We start from the raw sequence: 16,639 nt of genomic DNA on the forward strand, positions 1-16,639 counted from the left end.
ATTAATTTATGGAGCATGTATGGCTGGGAAAACTGGATGGACCACTCATGCCTTTATCTGCTGTCATGTACTATGTTACTATGTGATGCATCCTATATATTAAGGAAAAATACCGAATCTGGGAAAGTTGCAGAACTGGGACAGTGGTTTAATCTTCAAAAGCGTCCCTAAACAAAAAACTCTTGAATCCATCAAGAGCAGCTTTTCCTCTTTAAAAAGAAGTCAATAAGTTCCACAACTGAGGTGCGTATATTGAAAAGATCTCCTTGTGTCTGGTATTAATTATTTTCATAGAAGGGATTGAAAATAGGTTATGATCCACTGAAAGCAGGGTCCCTAAGGGGAGTATGCGGAATTAGTAATTTATCAAGAAATGATGGAAGATTTGATTGTCGAATTTTAAAACATAAGAGTAATTTTATAAGTTATTCGGTGCTGAATCGGTAACCAGTAGGCGTTTCGCAAAAGGGGGGTTACGTTGTCAAATGTTTTTTGAGTTAGTGATGATTTTTATTGATGCATTCTGAATTAACTGTAGTCGTCTGGAGTGATCTGGAGAGGGGGCATAAAGGAATCTGCAGCTATGAAGACGTCATTCTGCACTGCTTACCTATGCTGTCAGGGACATGTTTACCAGAGGCGTTCAGGCAGAAATTCAAATTCACGCTGAAAAAAAAAATAAAAAATAGGAAGAGTATTAACTGGCCAACTGGCTTGGAATCCTCTTCTGTCTATGGCACACTAAGTCATTTTCAGGCAGTCTCTCATATCCAGCTTAATACCCTCCTGGCAGTCTATATTCCAACAGCTCATTTGTTTATTTCAGAACATGTTACCTCTTATATAGTTATATAATCCCCAAATACATCAATCCAGGCATTACCTTTCTTCCTCATTGCATCTCATGCAGGTTCCCTCCCTTCAGTTTCTCCTAATTCTAATACAGTAGACTCCCAGTTATCCGGCACCCATGGGAATTGGAAGATGCCAGATAAATGTAGTTTCTGGTTACTTGAGAGTTACCACAGAAATAGGCCTAGTACTATACCAACTCTGTATTGATTTGATATTAATATTGAAATACAGTAAATTAAAGCTGACAACCCCCCTCCCTCTCTTACCCAAAGTAGTAGCAGCAGCTAGTAAGCAGGGGCAGTGCTGTAAATAGGCTTGCTTCTGGTCAGCTCCAGTAGGACTGGACACAGCCCGTTTACAGCACTGCCTCTGCTTACCAGCTGCCGTTTCTGCTTCAAGGAAGTGAGGGAGGGAGGAGGGGGGTTGTCAAGACTGGCTGCCTGCTGGTTCGGGGGCCAGAAGGAGGGGGGGGGGTGTTGTCAGAATCGGCTGCCGCTGCTGCTTTGGGAGCTGGAGGGAGGCATATTTGCGGCTGCTGCTGATGTTTCAGGGGCTGGAGGGAGGGAGGTTTGTTGGGTCAGGAGCACGACTTTGGAGGTTGTTGGGTGAGGAGCATGGGAGACGATTTTTTTTTTTTTTGCACCAGCAATCTTTTTGGCCTGTCAGTTAAGAGTGCTGATTAGTTGAATACCGGTGGGATTCTACTTTACAAGGAAACATGTTCAGCTATGTAATCATATGAAACTGTTGACCCAGCCTGCCAAATGAGGCTATTCAGACTGACAACTTGAGTCCTTGGGGCCTCTCCCTCCTCAGTGCTTCCTGCAGCCTGCTTTATGAATAGCACTTCCCTGAAGCATATCTCACCCTCATCCTACACTCATCCTGTAGCTGGGCCCTGCGAGAGCTAAACGCCTTCCACCGGCAGTTGCTCCACGACATTGGTGCCTGTGATCTCCACCCCCATAGTGGACCTTACTCAGGGTACTTACCATGGTACTTGTGTGCTGGTGCCCTCAATGGTGCAGGTCTTCTCTTCTGGGTTAAACATGGTAGGAAAGATGGTTAGGGAAGCACTGGCATAGATGATGGGGCGGCCTCTGTTGGTTCCCAAAGAGAATTACAGACAGGAATCAATGCAGTGACCGATGGAACACTTGATTCGACTCATTGACTTTATACACCACTTAACACAGCCAGGGTTGTAAAGCCATTCACAAACAGAACAATAATCACATAAATGGTTTAAAGTTATTAATACCTAAAGCCCAACACCAGCATAATAAAATCAGGATTAATAAGCAAGATCACTCTCTCATCATAAAGTCACTCTATAACTCTGCTTATAGGTTTTCAAAGCTTTCTGAAAGCACAAATATCCAGGAATACTACACAAATTAATTAACATGGCATTCTCTAATTCTAGTAGCTGTTAATTTAACAGTGCTCAAAAGGCAGCAATTTGAAGCACATATTCCTGAGAAGAACAAAGTTGGTTGAAATGCACACTCCTCTAATCTTTCCGAAAGATCAATACAGTAGAATCTCAGTTACCCAGCACCTATGGAGATTGGTGGATTTGCCGGATAACTGTTTTTCTGGTTTCCTGAGAGCTACTGTATTGAACAAGGAGTGTCTGCCAGATTTCAATTTCCTCCCTCCCATCCCAAAGTACCAGTGCGGCAGCGGTCCTGAGCTGCAACACCCCTTCCCTCCCTCAAACCCTGAAGCAGCAGAAGCAGGCGGCAGTCCTGAGCCGTGAACCACCTCGCTCCCTTCCTTATCTGAAGCGGCAACTGATCAGCTGGAGGCAGCGCTCAAAACAGGCCGCTCGCAGACATCCCCGGCAGGGCATTTCCTCCGATGCGTCATGCTGGTTGCGAGCAGTCTGTTTTGAGGGCTGCCTCCTGCTGACTGGCTGCCGCTTCAGATAAGGAAGGGAGGGAGGCAGGGAAGGAGCGAAGGGGCTTGCGGCTCCGGACCACCGCCTGCTTCTGATGCCCTCGGTGCTTGAGGAAGAGAAGGGGGGGGGGTTGCGGCTCAGGACCATCACCTGTTTCTGCTGTCCTTTGGACTTGAGGAAGGGAGAGAGGGGGGTTTGCAGTTCAGGACCACTGTCCCACTGGTACTTTGGATCAGGAGGGAAGTGGGGTTCGCGGCTCAGGACTGCTGCCACTTCTACTGCTTCAGGGCTTGAGGGGGTGGGGTTTCGTGGCTCAGGACTGCTGCCGCTGGTGCTTCAGGGGACTTTTTTCCCCCACCGGTGATTTATTTTGCCGGTTGGCTGAGTGCACCAGTTAACTGAGCTGGTTAACTGAGATTCTACTTAGAGAATGACACGGTGGTTATTACCCGTGGCTAGCCCGCTGAAACGGGAGAGAAAAAATAGAGGTCGCTGCGGGGACGGGGACAAGGCCATTCACCGCCCCGTGGAGCGGTGGTCTTGTCTCCGCAGTGAGGCAATCACGGATCGCGCAGTCCAGCAGCCCCCACCCGCCCGATCGCAGCATTCTGGCATCTCCCTCCTTCCACCTCACCTTAGATGCCGAGTTTGCCGACTTTCTTTTTCACCCAGCTGCACGTTTTCAAAAGAGCCATGCACGCGCGGCTGCTCGAGTTGATCAATCTTTTCCTCTCCTGCAACTTCCTGTTTCCGGTTGCGTCATAGGAGAAGATTGAACAACTGGAGCAGCCACGCGTGCACTGCTGTTTGAAAGCGTGTGGCTGGGCGAAAAAGAAAGTCAGCAAACTCGGCATCTAAAGTGAGGTGGCGGAACGCTGCGATCGGGCGGAAGGGGGCTGCTGGAACGCGTGTGTTCCCGGCTCACACTAGGAAGGAGAGAGTGAAAGTGAAAGAGATTCTGGGCCAAGGGGATGAAGAGGGAGAGAAAGAAACCCACAGCAGGAAGGAAAGGGGAGGGCAGGCAGGTGAGCCAGATGCTGGAAGCAGGGGGGGGGAGGGGGGAGGGGAAAGAGGGGAAAGAAGCTAGATGGGGTTGAAGAGAAGAGACACATTGGTGTGGAAGAAGAAGAGAGGGGAAATCTGGACACAGGAAGGTAACAGAAACAGAGGGAAAATTATGTGCATGGAGGCATAGGGACAGAGACATAAAGAGGACATACTTGCCATGGGGATGGTATATGGACACGGGGGGGGGGGGGGCAATGCCAGATACATAGGGAAAATATTAGAAATGGGGAAAATAGGAACACAGAAGCGAGATGGTTTGTAGGGATGGGACAGGGATCGAGCTCGCAGGCTCCAGCGGCTTGCACAAATTACATTGTAACGCACCATGAAGGTAAGAGGGAGGGAGGGAGGTAGTTAGTTAGTCAGTCAGCCCATCCGTGTGAGGGGAGCTGAAGGATGGTAGAAAGGAACAGATGGTGAAGGAGGGAGGGAAGGGTGGTGGTAGAAAGGAATAGAACAGATGTTGAAGGAGGGTGGAGAGGAACAGACGATGAAGGGAAATGTGGAAGAAAGAGTGGGGAGAAGACGCTGGAAGGGAAGAAGACACATGCCAGACTATGGGGGAGCGGAGGGAAGAAGATGGGTGCCAGACCAATTGGTGGTGGGGGGGGGTGAAGGAAGAAGCACAGTAACAGAGCAAATGGAAGACGCAGAGAGAAGACACACAGTGAATGGAAGGAATTGAATGAGAAGATGAGGAAAGCACAAACCAGACAACAAACGTAGAAAAAAAAAATTCTATTTCTATTTCTTTTCTTCTTTTTTTTTTTTTTTGCTTTAGGATAAAGTAGTATATTAGTTGTGTTGATAAAAATTTATAAACAAAGCCCTGCCAGCTGAACATCTCTTTCTCTAGTTCAGCAGCCAGGACTTTGATTTATAAGGAAAGAATAAGCTAAATATTGCAGTACTGAGGCTTGTATGGATGCTGCGGGGACGGGGTGGTGAATGGGATGGCAGTAACGGTGACGGGGCGGTGAAGGGGACTGTGGGCCGGGGCCGGGGCAGTGACGTTGACAGATTTTTTCCCCGTGTCATTCTCTAATTCTACTGTAAGTACTCCTATATCATAAGCTTTGTAGAGTGTACACAGCAGCTTAAAAGAAATCCACACTGTGATTGGAAGCCAATGAAGGAGTTTTAAGAGAATTGGTATAACAGTCAAATTTTTTTTTCCCTATGATTACCCAAACCACTGTGTTCTGGATTAATTAACATATTCTTAGTCAGTCATTGATATAATGAATTTCAGTAATCCAACAGCATGGACTACTTTAATTTAATTGACCAATGTAAGAAACCATCAATTGATTAATAATTTTTAGTTAAGAAAATTAAGGATGCATTAGAACTATCTGACATGAAAATTATCTGGAGCCAAATAACAACCCAGCAGAGGTTCTGTCAAAGGAGTCTGCAGCTGAAGAGAGTATGCTGCAAGACTGGCCCCTGCTGGGCACATATTAGCACTGCAAATGTAGATCCAGAACCCAGAGCAGATGATCCTAACTAGCCTGAATCTTTAAAAATCTTTCATTCATACAAAAAAGAACTTTACACAATATTCAGATGGTACAACTAGGGATGGGCAGGCAGTAAAGTCTTCTGGATCCTCCATTTCACCTCTACTGTATAACATCTTTATGACTACCCTAAACTCAACTCAACTAAACTAAACCCTGGGGAATGGTTATTCTCATATGCAGACATCCTTTTGCTAATCCCTTAGACCTGAATCCAGATAACCTGACTTCTAAGTTATCCCAAGCCATAAGCACAGTACAGGAATAGCCAACAAAACACCATCTTAAACTAAATTCCACAATAACTAAGCTACTATGGTTCAGACTACAAATGCACCTGATCCCTGGCAGAGCTGGGATTGAAACTTAGAAGTTCTCCTGATTCCCATTACCTTATTTAAGGTGCTTCAAATGCAGCTGACAAAATAACACCTACCTGAACAGAATGGCTTTATCCATACCAAAGGCTCCCACTATCATATCTGGGGGGGGGGGGAAAAAGCAAAAATGGTCAAGAGTTCATGAAGAGCGACATAGCACAGAGCAGAACTCACCACCCTCAGCATTCAAAGATCACCACAAGGCATGCAATGGCGAACAAGAAGAAACAGCTGTGCAGGTGCTGAGTGAAGCCATTGCCATGTTTGACAAAGAAATAAAACTAAAATGTCAGATGAGATGAACACTGGGTATGGAAATGTTTTGCTGGCATGAGCTAGCTTGAAACAGCAAAAAGAATGAAAAGTTATCTAAGGTATTTGCTGCTTGAAAAGAGACAACACAGTATGTCCTGGGCTGCACAGAGAATGCTGGAGTCTTAATTCTAGGGATAACACTGGCAGCAGTCAGCAAAATGCTGAGTGCTGCCAGATGAATATCGAATCCATTGACTAACAAAGCAAGAGAAAAAAACCCATTATGGGGTACTTCATATGCTTATAGCAGAGAAGAAGAAAACAGGCATAACTCTTAACATTGGCCTTCTGATCTTCTGGACATTTCTTTGAATCTGGTGTGGGGGGGGGGGGGGTCATAGCCAATACCGTCATTATCATGAGATTCAAATGAACTTTGCATTAATGTTTGTGCAAATACTTGCACATGATTTTCTCCTGCACAAAACTCCTTTGATTTCAGGGTGGCTGAAGTACAGAAAATAGTGCAGAGAAGCCGTATTAAGCAGTGTCTTTCACAGTCTTTATGGATGAAGCTCCAGGTATGCTAGTGTAGGAGGGGGCAAAGGGAACAGCTTTATGTAAAATCATTGTGTGTCTGTGTCTGTCTAGAACAAAATGAAAATCCATCACCTGCCCTTTGCCTGTCTCTGTTTGTGAACATGCAATGGCCCTATTTGAGGTGGGAAAATCAAATGCCAGCAATGCCATGCTGAAAAACAAAGCCTTGTACTGGCTGATAATGGCATGTGGAGTGAGGGGTGGAGAAAGATCTAAAAGACAAAGACACATTTATCTTAATATGACTCTACTGTGACATCTCCAACTAGATTGTGGTGATGTAGACAGCCATTATCTTGCACAGCATCTCATGTCTTAAGTTCTTTACAATTTTCAATCATGCAACCGGGTCCTCTCTTTCTAAGAGGCTCATTTTTAAAACAGAAAAATGTTCAAAAAGCGGCTTAAAGGGGGGAAGATGGACATTTCTCTCACCAAAACATCCAAATTGCTATTTTTGAAACCTAGTTTGTAGATGGATTTCTATACTGTCCATTTGAAGTGCATCTAAATTTCAAAGGGGCATGTTGAAGGTGTGGTTTAGGTGGAACTAAGACTGACTTATGATTTGGACATTTTTCTGTAATACTGGAACATTGTAAAAAACATCCCAGGCAAAATTTGAACATTTGAGGCTAGACATGTTTCAATAATAAAGTGCCAAAAAAGTACTCAAACTGACCAGAAGACCACTGGAGGAATTAAGCCGTGATCCCCCCACCCCACCCACTCCTCCAATGGTCACTGACCCTCCTACCCAAAAGATGTGAATGTGTATTTCAGCAAAACACGGAAAACTGTAGACACACGTACAATGACGCAGGCAGTTTATTATGTCAATAAATTGAATGCGGTTAAAAACAACACCAACACCTTAAAAACAAACCAGGGGACCCGACATGGTCCATGTTTCGGTAAATACGCCTTCATCAGAGGTCCCAGGTTGAAAGAGGAATCAAATGAAACCGCAAACAAACTATAGCCTGTGTAAAGACGAACGCCGGAGGTCACCCAGCAGCCCACGTAGATTGACCTCCAGCGTTCATCTTTACACAGGCTATAGTTTGTTTGCTGTTTCATTTGATTCCTCTTTCAACCGGTGACCCATAATGAAGGCGTGTTTACCGAAACATGGACCGTGTCGGGTCCCCTGGTTTGTTTTTAAGGTGTTGTTTTTAACCGCATTCAGTTTATTGACATAATAAACTCTGCCTGCATCATGTACGTGTGTCGGCAGTTTTCCTTGTTTTCATACCCTTCACTGCAGTGTCTTCATACCCTTCACTGCAGACCCTGTTGGTTCTTCCTTCTTTGTTTACAATGTGTATGACAGCTTCAGATGTTATGGTACCTGGAGAAGCCTAGTGGTCAATTCAGGGGAATATAGAGGAGCCCTAGGCCCATATCTCACTCTAACTAGTACAGTTGTGGTGGAACATGTGAGCCCTCCAAAACCTACTGTTCCTAGATATAAGTGATACCTGCTGCCATAAAGGCTATTGTTGTGATGTACAGTTGGGTACAGTAGGTTTTAGATGGTTTTAGAGGGCTCACCATATAATATAAGGGGGTTATGATGAGGTGTGTACCTGGGACTTTTTATGGTCACTGCAATACCCCCCTAGAGTACCCCACTGTTCTGCTGGGATGTCTGTGTGGCCAGTCTGCTAAAACTGCTGGCTCCTTCTACATCCCAATGCTTGTTTTTCTTTTGGACTTTTTTTTTTTTCAAAAATAAGATAGACACATTGCACTCAAACACATCAAAGAAATGGTCATTTTTAAAACAAAAAGATGTTTTTCTGTTTTGAAATGGATCACGTTCGCTACAGGATTTTTAAATGTTTTCTGCAAAACATCCAAACTTGGATTTAGAATTCATATCGAAAATGCCACTCCACATCAGGATCACAATATGCAGTCACACCTATCTGCAGCCTCACCGCTGCTTTCAACCCAGTATACTCACCAGGGTAGCCATTGCCATCCAGGTCCTTGGCCCCTCGAATGGCAAAGCCAAAGAATGCTGGGGGCTGCTTGGGTCCCCAGTGACCCTGTAGGACTTGGGAAGGTCTGGCATTCAGTCCCTCGGCTTGCCCATTGTAAATGTATACCAGGCCCTGCTGGTGATCTCCTCCGAAAGGCGCTCCAATTGCAACATCTGTGAATAAGAAAGACCAAAACACATGAAAGACTCAAGAGGGTATGGGGAGGTAAAGGATGGTGGAGGGGCATGGTTTAATGTAAATCACTATGGGAAGATTGTGGGTCCTGAACAATTAAATCACCTGTTTGGGGCTAACCAGTCATTTTCAGCGGCACAACTCATTAGTGCCAATGAAAATGTCCAGTTGGCAAGGAACTCAAAATCGCATGTTTTGGTTGGGGGCATTCCAGGGGGTAGAGTCAGCACTTTGCTGGTTAAGTACCAATATTCCGAATTTAATCAGCCAAGTTCACTAGAGAATGACATGGGGACATAATTTGTCCCCGACCCTACTGATAACCGCCGGAAACCATCCTGTGTCATTCTTTAGTGTTTATCTCAACCGCAGTCCTTCTACACTAGCCTTCTTCAAAGCAAGGCTTGAGGTTCAGTGGCTGAGCCCATTCATACTCTAATTCTTTCCTCTCTCTTTAAAGAATGACAAGGGGATGGTTTCCCGCAGTTAACCACAGGGACAGGGACAAATTCTGTCCCCGTGTCATTCCTATATTTATGCAGTGCCCAATAGCTGGTGAAGTACTCAATATCGCACGTAACTGGCTATGGTATAGCTGGTTCTGGAAACCTGGAAATTCAATGCAGCTGCCTGGACATAGCTAGGCACTGAATTTCCAGCCACAATGCTGGCAGCAGTCAGCAAAACACTAAGCATTACCAGCTTAATATTGACCCCTCTCTTTTAAAAGTGGTTTTAATTGTTTCTATGAACCAACTGTAGCAGCCTCTTTCTAATTTGCAAAGCAATCATTCTCTTCCTCTGCCCTAATATGAAAAATAGTGGTTTAAAAAGTGGGCTGTGAAACCAAGACTCAGATCCCTCACCCCACCCCCAAACAAGCTTTATGATCTCAGGCAAAACAGTATCTCCTATTGCTCCAGGTACCCCCAAGGCTGTAACCTCTATTGGGCAGGGAATTATTCTACCTCAGTCGAATCAAGTCTCTTTCATTTGAAGGAAACTCTGCAATGAGAAGGCATAGGATGAAGTTAAGAGGTGATAGGCTCCGGAGTAATCTGAGGAAATACTCTTTTACGGAAAGGGTGGTAGATGCATGGAACAGTCTCCCAGAAGAGGTGGTGGAAACAGAGACTATGTCTGAATTCAAGAGGGCCTGGGATAGGCACGTGGGATCTCTTCGGAGAGAGAAAGAGATAATGCTACTATGGATGAGCAGACTAGATGGGCCATTTGGCCTTTATCTGCCATTATGTTTCTAATAAATAAGTTTAAGCCTTGACTTCCAAAATACGGAGAAACTGCCAGGTTTTCCCGGATGTCTGGTAACCCTATATAAGAATATTGCAGCTCACAACTCCCTGAATTCCCATTCTCTCCCAGCAGAAGGTAACATCGGAATGGTACATGGGAACTGGTTATAGTGCAGCTTAACTCCTGCAGTATCAGTCTCTCCCAGCAGGAGGCACTAAGGAATGGGGCAAGAATACTGCCTGCTGGAAATCTCACTGCTCTAGAAGTCCCAACCTCTTCCCAGCAGAAAGTATTATATAGGGAGAACTGCAGAGTATGGTTTAGAACAGACTCACTATAGCAAGACATTATTTTATTAAATATTTAACTTTTTACACTTTGATACAAACCATTATAACCATCTTGATCCAAGTCTCCAAGGGATGCAATTGAACTCCCAAAGCGGCCATATTCCTCACTCCCCGTTAGTGCCTCAGTGGTGCTAGCGTTCATGGTGTCACCCTGCAGGTAAATGTACACACGGCCCACTTCCTGCACCCTTCCATCAGGCGTCTTTTCCATTAGCAGTGGGGCGCCGATCAGCAGGTCATCCAGCCTGCCAACAGGAAAGCACACAGTTACCACAGCCCCAGGAGGGATAGTATTACTATCTGCAATCAGCAGGGGTGATTACAAACTTGGAATCATATGGCATGGAGGTGAGGAAAACACTTTACATGCCTTTGAAATAAGACTTGGCTTTGACTGTGAGTCAAAACATAGGGAAGAGATAAGCCACCACAAATCCCATTTCTCCGCCAGACGTTCCTTATGATCTTGGGCAAGTCATGTCACCTTCCACTGCCTCAGCTAAAATGTAAGCCCTTCGAGGATAGGGAAATACCAACTCTACCTAAATGTAACTTGTCTTGAGTTTGGATACAGGAAAGTTAGTTTCAAACGAAAAACCTCCAGTTCTAAATTCATAAGCACGTTATTCTTAAACATAAATCATAGAGATCCGGGGAAAATGAAAACAGGGAATAAAGTCAACATACACACACAAACAAATCTGGGAATATTGTACTAAGATTTGATATCATATTACATGCAGAAGAGCAGATGCTCAAATTTCCCACATCAAAATATAACAGATTACCAGATAGCACCATGACAAATTGCTGCATCTTTTAAGCTGATCCGAGATGCCAAGTTGCATTCATTAGGCATGTGTCACACTCATTTGAAGTCTCTCTCTCATACTATTTGAGCCCCTTCTTTCATTCATTACAGCCTCCTGATCACGGCTCTTATAGAAGGCAAGGAAAAAAAAAGCCAAGTGGATGAACCAGTAGGGAGAAACCTAAACCCATCTTCCAGAGTACTTTGCCTCTCTTGGTACATCCCTTTCCCTGTACTTACATGTGCTCTCAAACCTATGCAATACTTTTAGTGCTGAGCAGAGGGCAAATTTTAGCCCAGAGAATTTGGCAGCATTACCCCAGACACTGTCTGCATCCTTTCAAAGGCTCCACAGAAAAGCAAGTATCATTTTATACTGCTTTTTTGAATTTGCAAAGATATACTACATAATAATTTAATAATAATTTATTTCTTATATATCGCTATACCGTGAAGTTCGAAGCGGTTTGATGTAAATCTTTCTACATTTATACCTGGGCACACCATCTGAAATAGCTCACTTTTTGGCCTTCACATTCACCATTGGCATCTCTGCATCCCAGATTATACCTAAACCCAGTGCTTCACAAACTTAATCAATATCTCTCCCCATTTTAATACTCAAAAATGTTTAACAGCCCGGAAGATAACACACACACAAAAAATCCCCAGACCCTCCCTTTCTCCCATCCACTTCACTCCTTATGTTTTGGGTAAGTGAAAGAGGAGGCAGTTTGACAGTGGTAACAGAAAGAACAGGGCCCTAATGTGTCTTAAGAGAGCTCAATAGCTGCCAACAAGAAGTACACACAGGAGGAGGGGTCAGGGCCTGTGAACATTCACTGGGCACAGGTCAAAGACGACATTCAGAGGACAGGGAATAACCCTATTTCTGTGATTCCATCTAGGGTCCTGACCCACAGTGGCTTTCAAGACATTCCCAATGATATTTGCAGCTGGAGACAGCTGATATATTGTTTAAAATCGGGACTTAGAAAACATCTTTTGAATTGACTTTTGATGGCCTCAGCTGACAGAACTACACTTTGGGTCACTGGCTGTTCAGAGTTCAGTTTTCTGTTTTGCTTTTGTTATTTCTTTGTGCACAATGGAAGAACGGGACTTGGGCGATTGTATGTGATGATCTTAAGGTGGCCAAATAGGTTGAAAAGGTGACGGCGAAAGCTAGACAGATGCTAGATTGCATAAGGAGAGGTATGGCCAGTAGGAAAAAGGAGGTATTGATGCCCCTGTATAAGACTCTGGTGAGACCTCGTTTAGAATATTGTGTACAATTCTGGAGGCTGCACCTTGAAAAAGATATAGAAAGGATGGAGTCGGTCAAGAGGAAGGCCATTGAAATAGTGTGTGGTTTTCATCAAAAGTCACATGGGTCAGACTTAAAGATCTCAATCTGTAGACTTTGGAGGAAAGGCGGGAGAGGGGAGATATGATAGAGACGTTTAAATACCTACGTAATGTAAATGCGCATGAGTCGAGTCTCTTTCATTTGAAGGAAACTCTGCAATGAGAGGGCATAGGATGAAGTTAAGAGGTGATAGGCTCCGGAGTAATCTAAGGAAATACTCTTTTACGGAAAGGGTGGTAGATGCATAGAACAGTCTCCCAGAAGAGGTGGTGGAGACACACAGACTGTGTCTGAATTCAAAAGGGCCTGGAATAGGCACGTGGGATCTCTTGGAGAAAGAGATAATGGTAACTGCGGATGGGCAGACTAGATGGGCCATTTAGCCTTTAATCTGCCGTCATGTTTCTATGTGTCCTGTTTTTGTTGTATTTTCTAATGTCTTAGGTCTTGTATGATCTGTTATACCCTTTACAGTTCCCTTGCCTTTTAGTGCATTTTATGTAAACCGCTCTAATATGATCCTCCCCACCCTGTAAACCCATCTTCATTTCTCTTTAAAACACACTCACCCATCACCATTGACATCAGTTGCAGCCACAGCATACCCAAAATACGAAGCCATCTGGAAAGAGATGAAATGATACCATGGTCTGTAATTACAAGGCACAATCTCCCCACCAAGCAAGCAAAAGTGGAGAACAGAAACAGGGGGTAGAAAGAGGGGCATTTAATTATGGCTGCTTACAACACTCGTAACACGGGCCAGACTGACATGATTAGAAGGGAAATTTCTCAACCTTTCCACAGAAGAACATGTTTCACTTGTGCTCCTCCTCAGTCCTGCTCTGACGGTCTCTGGAGGTGAAATGGGTAATTTTGTCTCCACATCCCTGCAAAGACTGCATATTCACCAAGAAGTGTGCTAATTCTAATTCATACCAATTCAGGATGGCCTGTGAGACAGACATCTACCTTACACAAAGATGGTCAAACTACAGCTTGTGTATCACACTCACTTATGGAGGAAATTTGGGTCCTAGTTAGTACCACCTGCAGGAGTAATTTATTAACTGCCTTTATGATGAGATTCACCCAAGATGGCACACAGCAGATACAGCTTGACATAAAAACTTACTATTTTTGCAACAGCATAATTGCAATCAATGAGATAAACTTGCAGATGTCAAACTGAATCCTTGTAATAGGAGTAACACTGTGAACTGAAAAAAAAACCCCACAAAATGTTTTTTTGTTGTATCTTCCACAGAACTCAGCTGATTCTTATGATGTGTTTTTATTCAGTTCACAATTCATTTTAACAAGGTAGTGCTATGGTGCGGTGGGAAATATTTACAAAACGTTTCATATCAACTTTATTCAGGACATGACACACTAATACCCCCCTCCCCCCCTTTATGAAGCTGCGTTAAGACTTTTTTATCTCTGGCCATGACAGTATTAGCTCCGATGTTCATAGGAATTCTATGAGCATTGGAGCTTTTATTGCCACGGCCGGCGATAAAAAAGCTCAATGCGACTTCATAAAAGAGGGTGTAAATTTCATAAGAATCGGCTGTGTTCTGTGAAAGATACCCAAAACAAAAAAAGTGCACAAAATATCGTATCAATAAACAAACTTAACTTGAGTTAGCCACCATTTTTTTTCGCATAAAGTTCTTCAGAATGCCACACGATTTTAGCGTATGGTAACTGTCCTCATAAGAACCTTTGTATTATGCGTTTTTTCATTCAATATATTATTTTATGGTTTTCTTTATAAGTTATAAAGTGCTTGTGCTTAATACTATAGTGATAGCAAATGTAGCTTTTACTTAACTTTTTCTTAATAAACTGGGTCTGGCTCAATCCCCACCGACGCGTTTCATTATTTCATCAGGGTCGGGGAAGGAGAACGCAGAGCAGTATACTATCTTAGCTGAATGCTAAATCCGGCTCATAAACCATGGATTTAGCATTCAGCTAAGATAGTATACTGCTCTGCGTTCTCCTTCCCCGACCCTGATGAAATAATGAAACGCGTCGGTGGGGATTGAGCCAGACCCAGTTTATTAAGAAAAAGTTAAGTAAAAGCTACATTTGCTATCACTATAGTATTAAGCACAAGCACTTTATAACTTATAAAGAAAACCATAAAATAATATATTGAATGAAAAAACGCATAATACAAAGGTTCTTATGAGGACAGTTACCATACGCTAAAATCGTGTGGCATTCTGAAGAACTTTATGCGAAAAAAAATGGTGGCTAACTCAAGTTAAGTCTGTGAAAGATACGACAAAAATATTTTGGTGCGTTTTCTTTTTGATTCACAGTGTAGTATCAGAAATATATACAGCAGGGTATAACAATCAATAACAGAAAGTCAGCAGAATATGAATGATACCATAATAGCAGCATGGAAGAACATTCATATGATGCTCAATGTCAGCACAGTACAATTGTCACACCTGAGGCAGCACACATTAGAACAGTGGTCTCAAACTTGCGGCCCGCCAGATACTATTTTGAGGCCCTCGGTATGTTTATCATATTCACAAGTAAAATAAAACAGTTTCTTGATGATATGTCTCTTTAGCTATAAATTACAATACTATTATTAAGACTTAGCCAAAAGGAAAGATTTATAAACTATAAAGAGTTTTACCTCATGCAAAATTATCATTTCTTTAATAAGACATTAACTATTTTTTCTGAGGCCCTCCAAGTACCTACAAATCCAAAATGTGACCCTGCAAAGGGTTTGAGTTTGAGACCACTGCATTAGAACATTCAAACACAGATATGACACACCCCTCCCTCATATTCAGCAGTACTTAGCCAGCTGGGAACAGCAACCAGCCAGTAAGTACCACGTAAAGCACAGTTACTTACCGTAACAGGTGTTATCCAGGGACAGCAGGCATATATTCTCACATGTGGGTGACGTCATCTACGGAGCCCCGGCGCGGACAGCTTTTCAAGCAAACTTGCTAGAAGTTTCAAGTTTGCACACTGCACCACGCATGTGCGTGCCTTCTGCCCACTAGAGGGCGCATCCCACCTCGTGGTCCTCAGTTCCATAACTAGCTTAGAAGCCATCCCCGGGGAGGTGGGCGGGTTGTGAGAATATATGCCTGCTGTCCCTGGATAACACCTGTTACGGTAAGTAACTGTGCTTTATCCCAGGACAAGCAGGCATGATATTCTCACATGTGGGTGACCTCCAAGCCAAACCAAAAAGGGCAGGTGGGAGGATGGCAATTTTAAGAAAACAGATTTTGTAAAACTGACTGGCCAAACCGGCCGTCACTCCTGGACAGAGTGTCCAGACAGTAGTGAGAGGTGAATGTATGAACCGAAGACCAAGTGGCAGCCTTACATATGTCTTCCATCGGGGTGGAACGGAGGAAGGCTATCGAAGCTGCCATTGCTCGGACCTTGTGCCCCGTGACTCGACCCGGGGGAGGAAGGCCAGCCTGAGTATAGCAAAGGGAGATGCACGCCGCCAACCAGTTAGACAGAGTGCGCTTGGAAACTGGGTGCCCTAATCGATTGGGATCGAAGGACAAGAATAATTGCGGGACCTTCCGATGGGACTTGGTGCGTTGAAGGTAAAATGCCAACGCCCTCTTACAGTCAAGCGTGTGAAGCGCCGTCTCGCCAGGATGGGAGTGGGGCTTAGGGAAGAACACAGGAAGGACAATGGACTGATTGAGGTGGAAATCAGAAACAACCTTCGGGACAAACTTGGGATGGGTGCGGAGGACCACCTTGTCATGATGGAATACGGTGAAGGGTGGGTCCGCAACCAAGGCTTGTAGTTCCCCAATCCGCCTAGCGGAGGTGAGGGCAATCAGAAACACCACCTTCCAAGTCAGAAATTTCAAGAGGGACTTGTTGAGTGGCTCAAAGGGTGGTTTCATCAGTTGAGTTAAAACCACATTCAAATTCCATACGACTGGGGGAGGTTTGAGCGGGGGACAAACCCTGAGTAATCCTTTCATGAAGCGTGTCACCAAGGGATGGAGAGACAGAGGGCGTCCATCCAGGTGTTGGTGGAAGGCGGAAATCGCACTAAGATGGACACG

The 16,639-nt window shown here is 44.2% G+C and overlaps 1 protein-coding gene across 1 annotated transcript in view; it reads right to left on the reverse strand.

Moving 5' to 3' along the window:
- Positions 1–16,639, reverse strand: part of ITGA5 (integrin subunit alpha 5) — a 239,741-nt gene that overhangs the window by 37,962 nt on the left and 185,140 nt on the right. The window contains exons 11-16 of the mRNA XM_033937236.1: positions 13,121–13,173; positions 10,411–10,616; positions 8,554–8,745; positions 5,786–5,831; positions 1,848–1,955; positions 611–666 (exon numbers count right to left, since the gene is read on the reverse strand). Coding sequence (XP_033793127.1) covers positions 611–666; positions 1,848–1,955; positions 5,786–5,831; positions 8,554–8,745; positions 10,411–10,616; positions 13,121–13,173 — 661 coding nt within the window. The remainder of the gene's footprint in view (positions 1–610; positions 667–1,847; positions 1,956–5,785; positions 5,832–8,553; positions 8,746–10,410; positions 10,617–13,120; positions 13,174–16,639) is intronic.

The sequence above is a fragment of the Geotrypetes seraphini genome, chromosome 3 (assembly GCF_902459505.1).
Source record: "Geotrypetes seraphini chromosome 3, aGeoSer1.1, whole genome shotgun sequence".
NCBI lineage: Eukaryota > Metazoa > Chordata > Amphibia > Gymnophiona > Dermophiidae > Geotrypetes > Geotrypetes seraphini.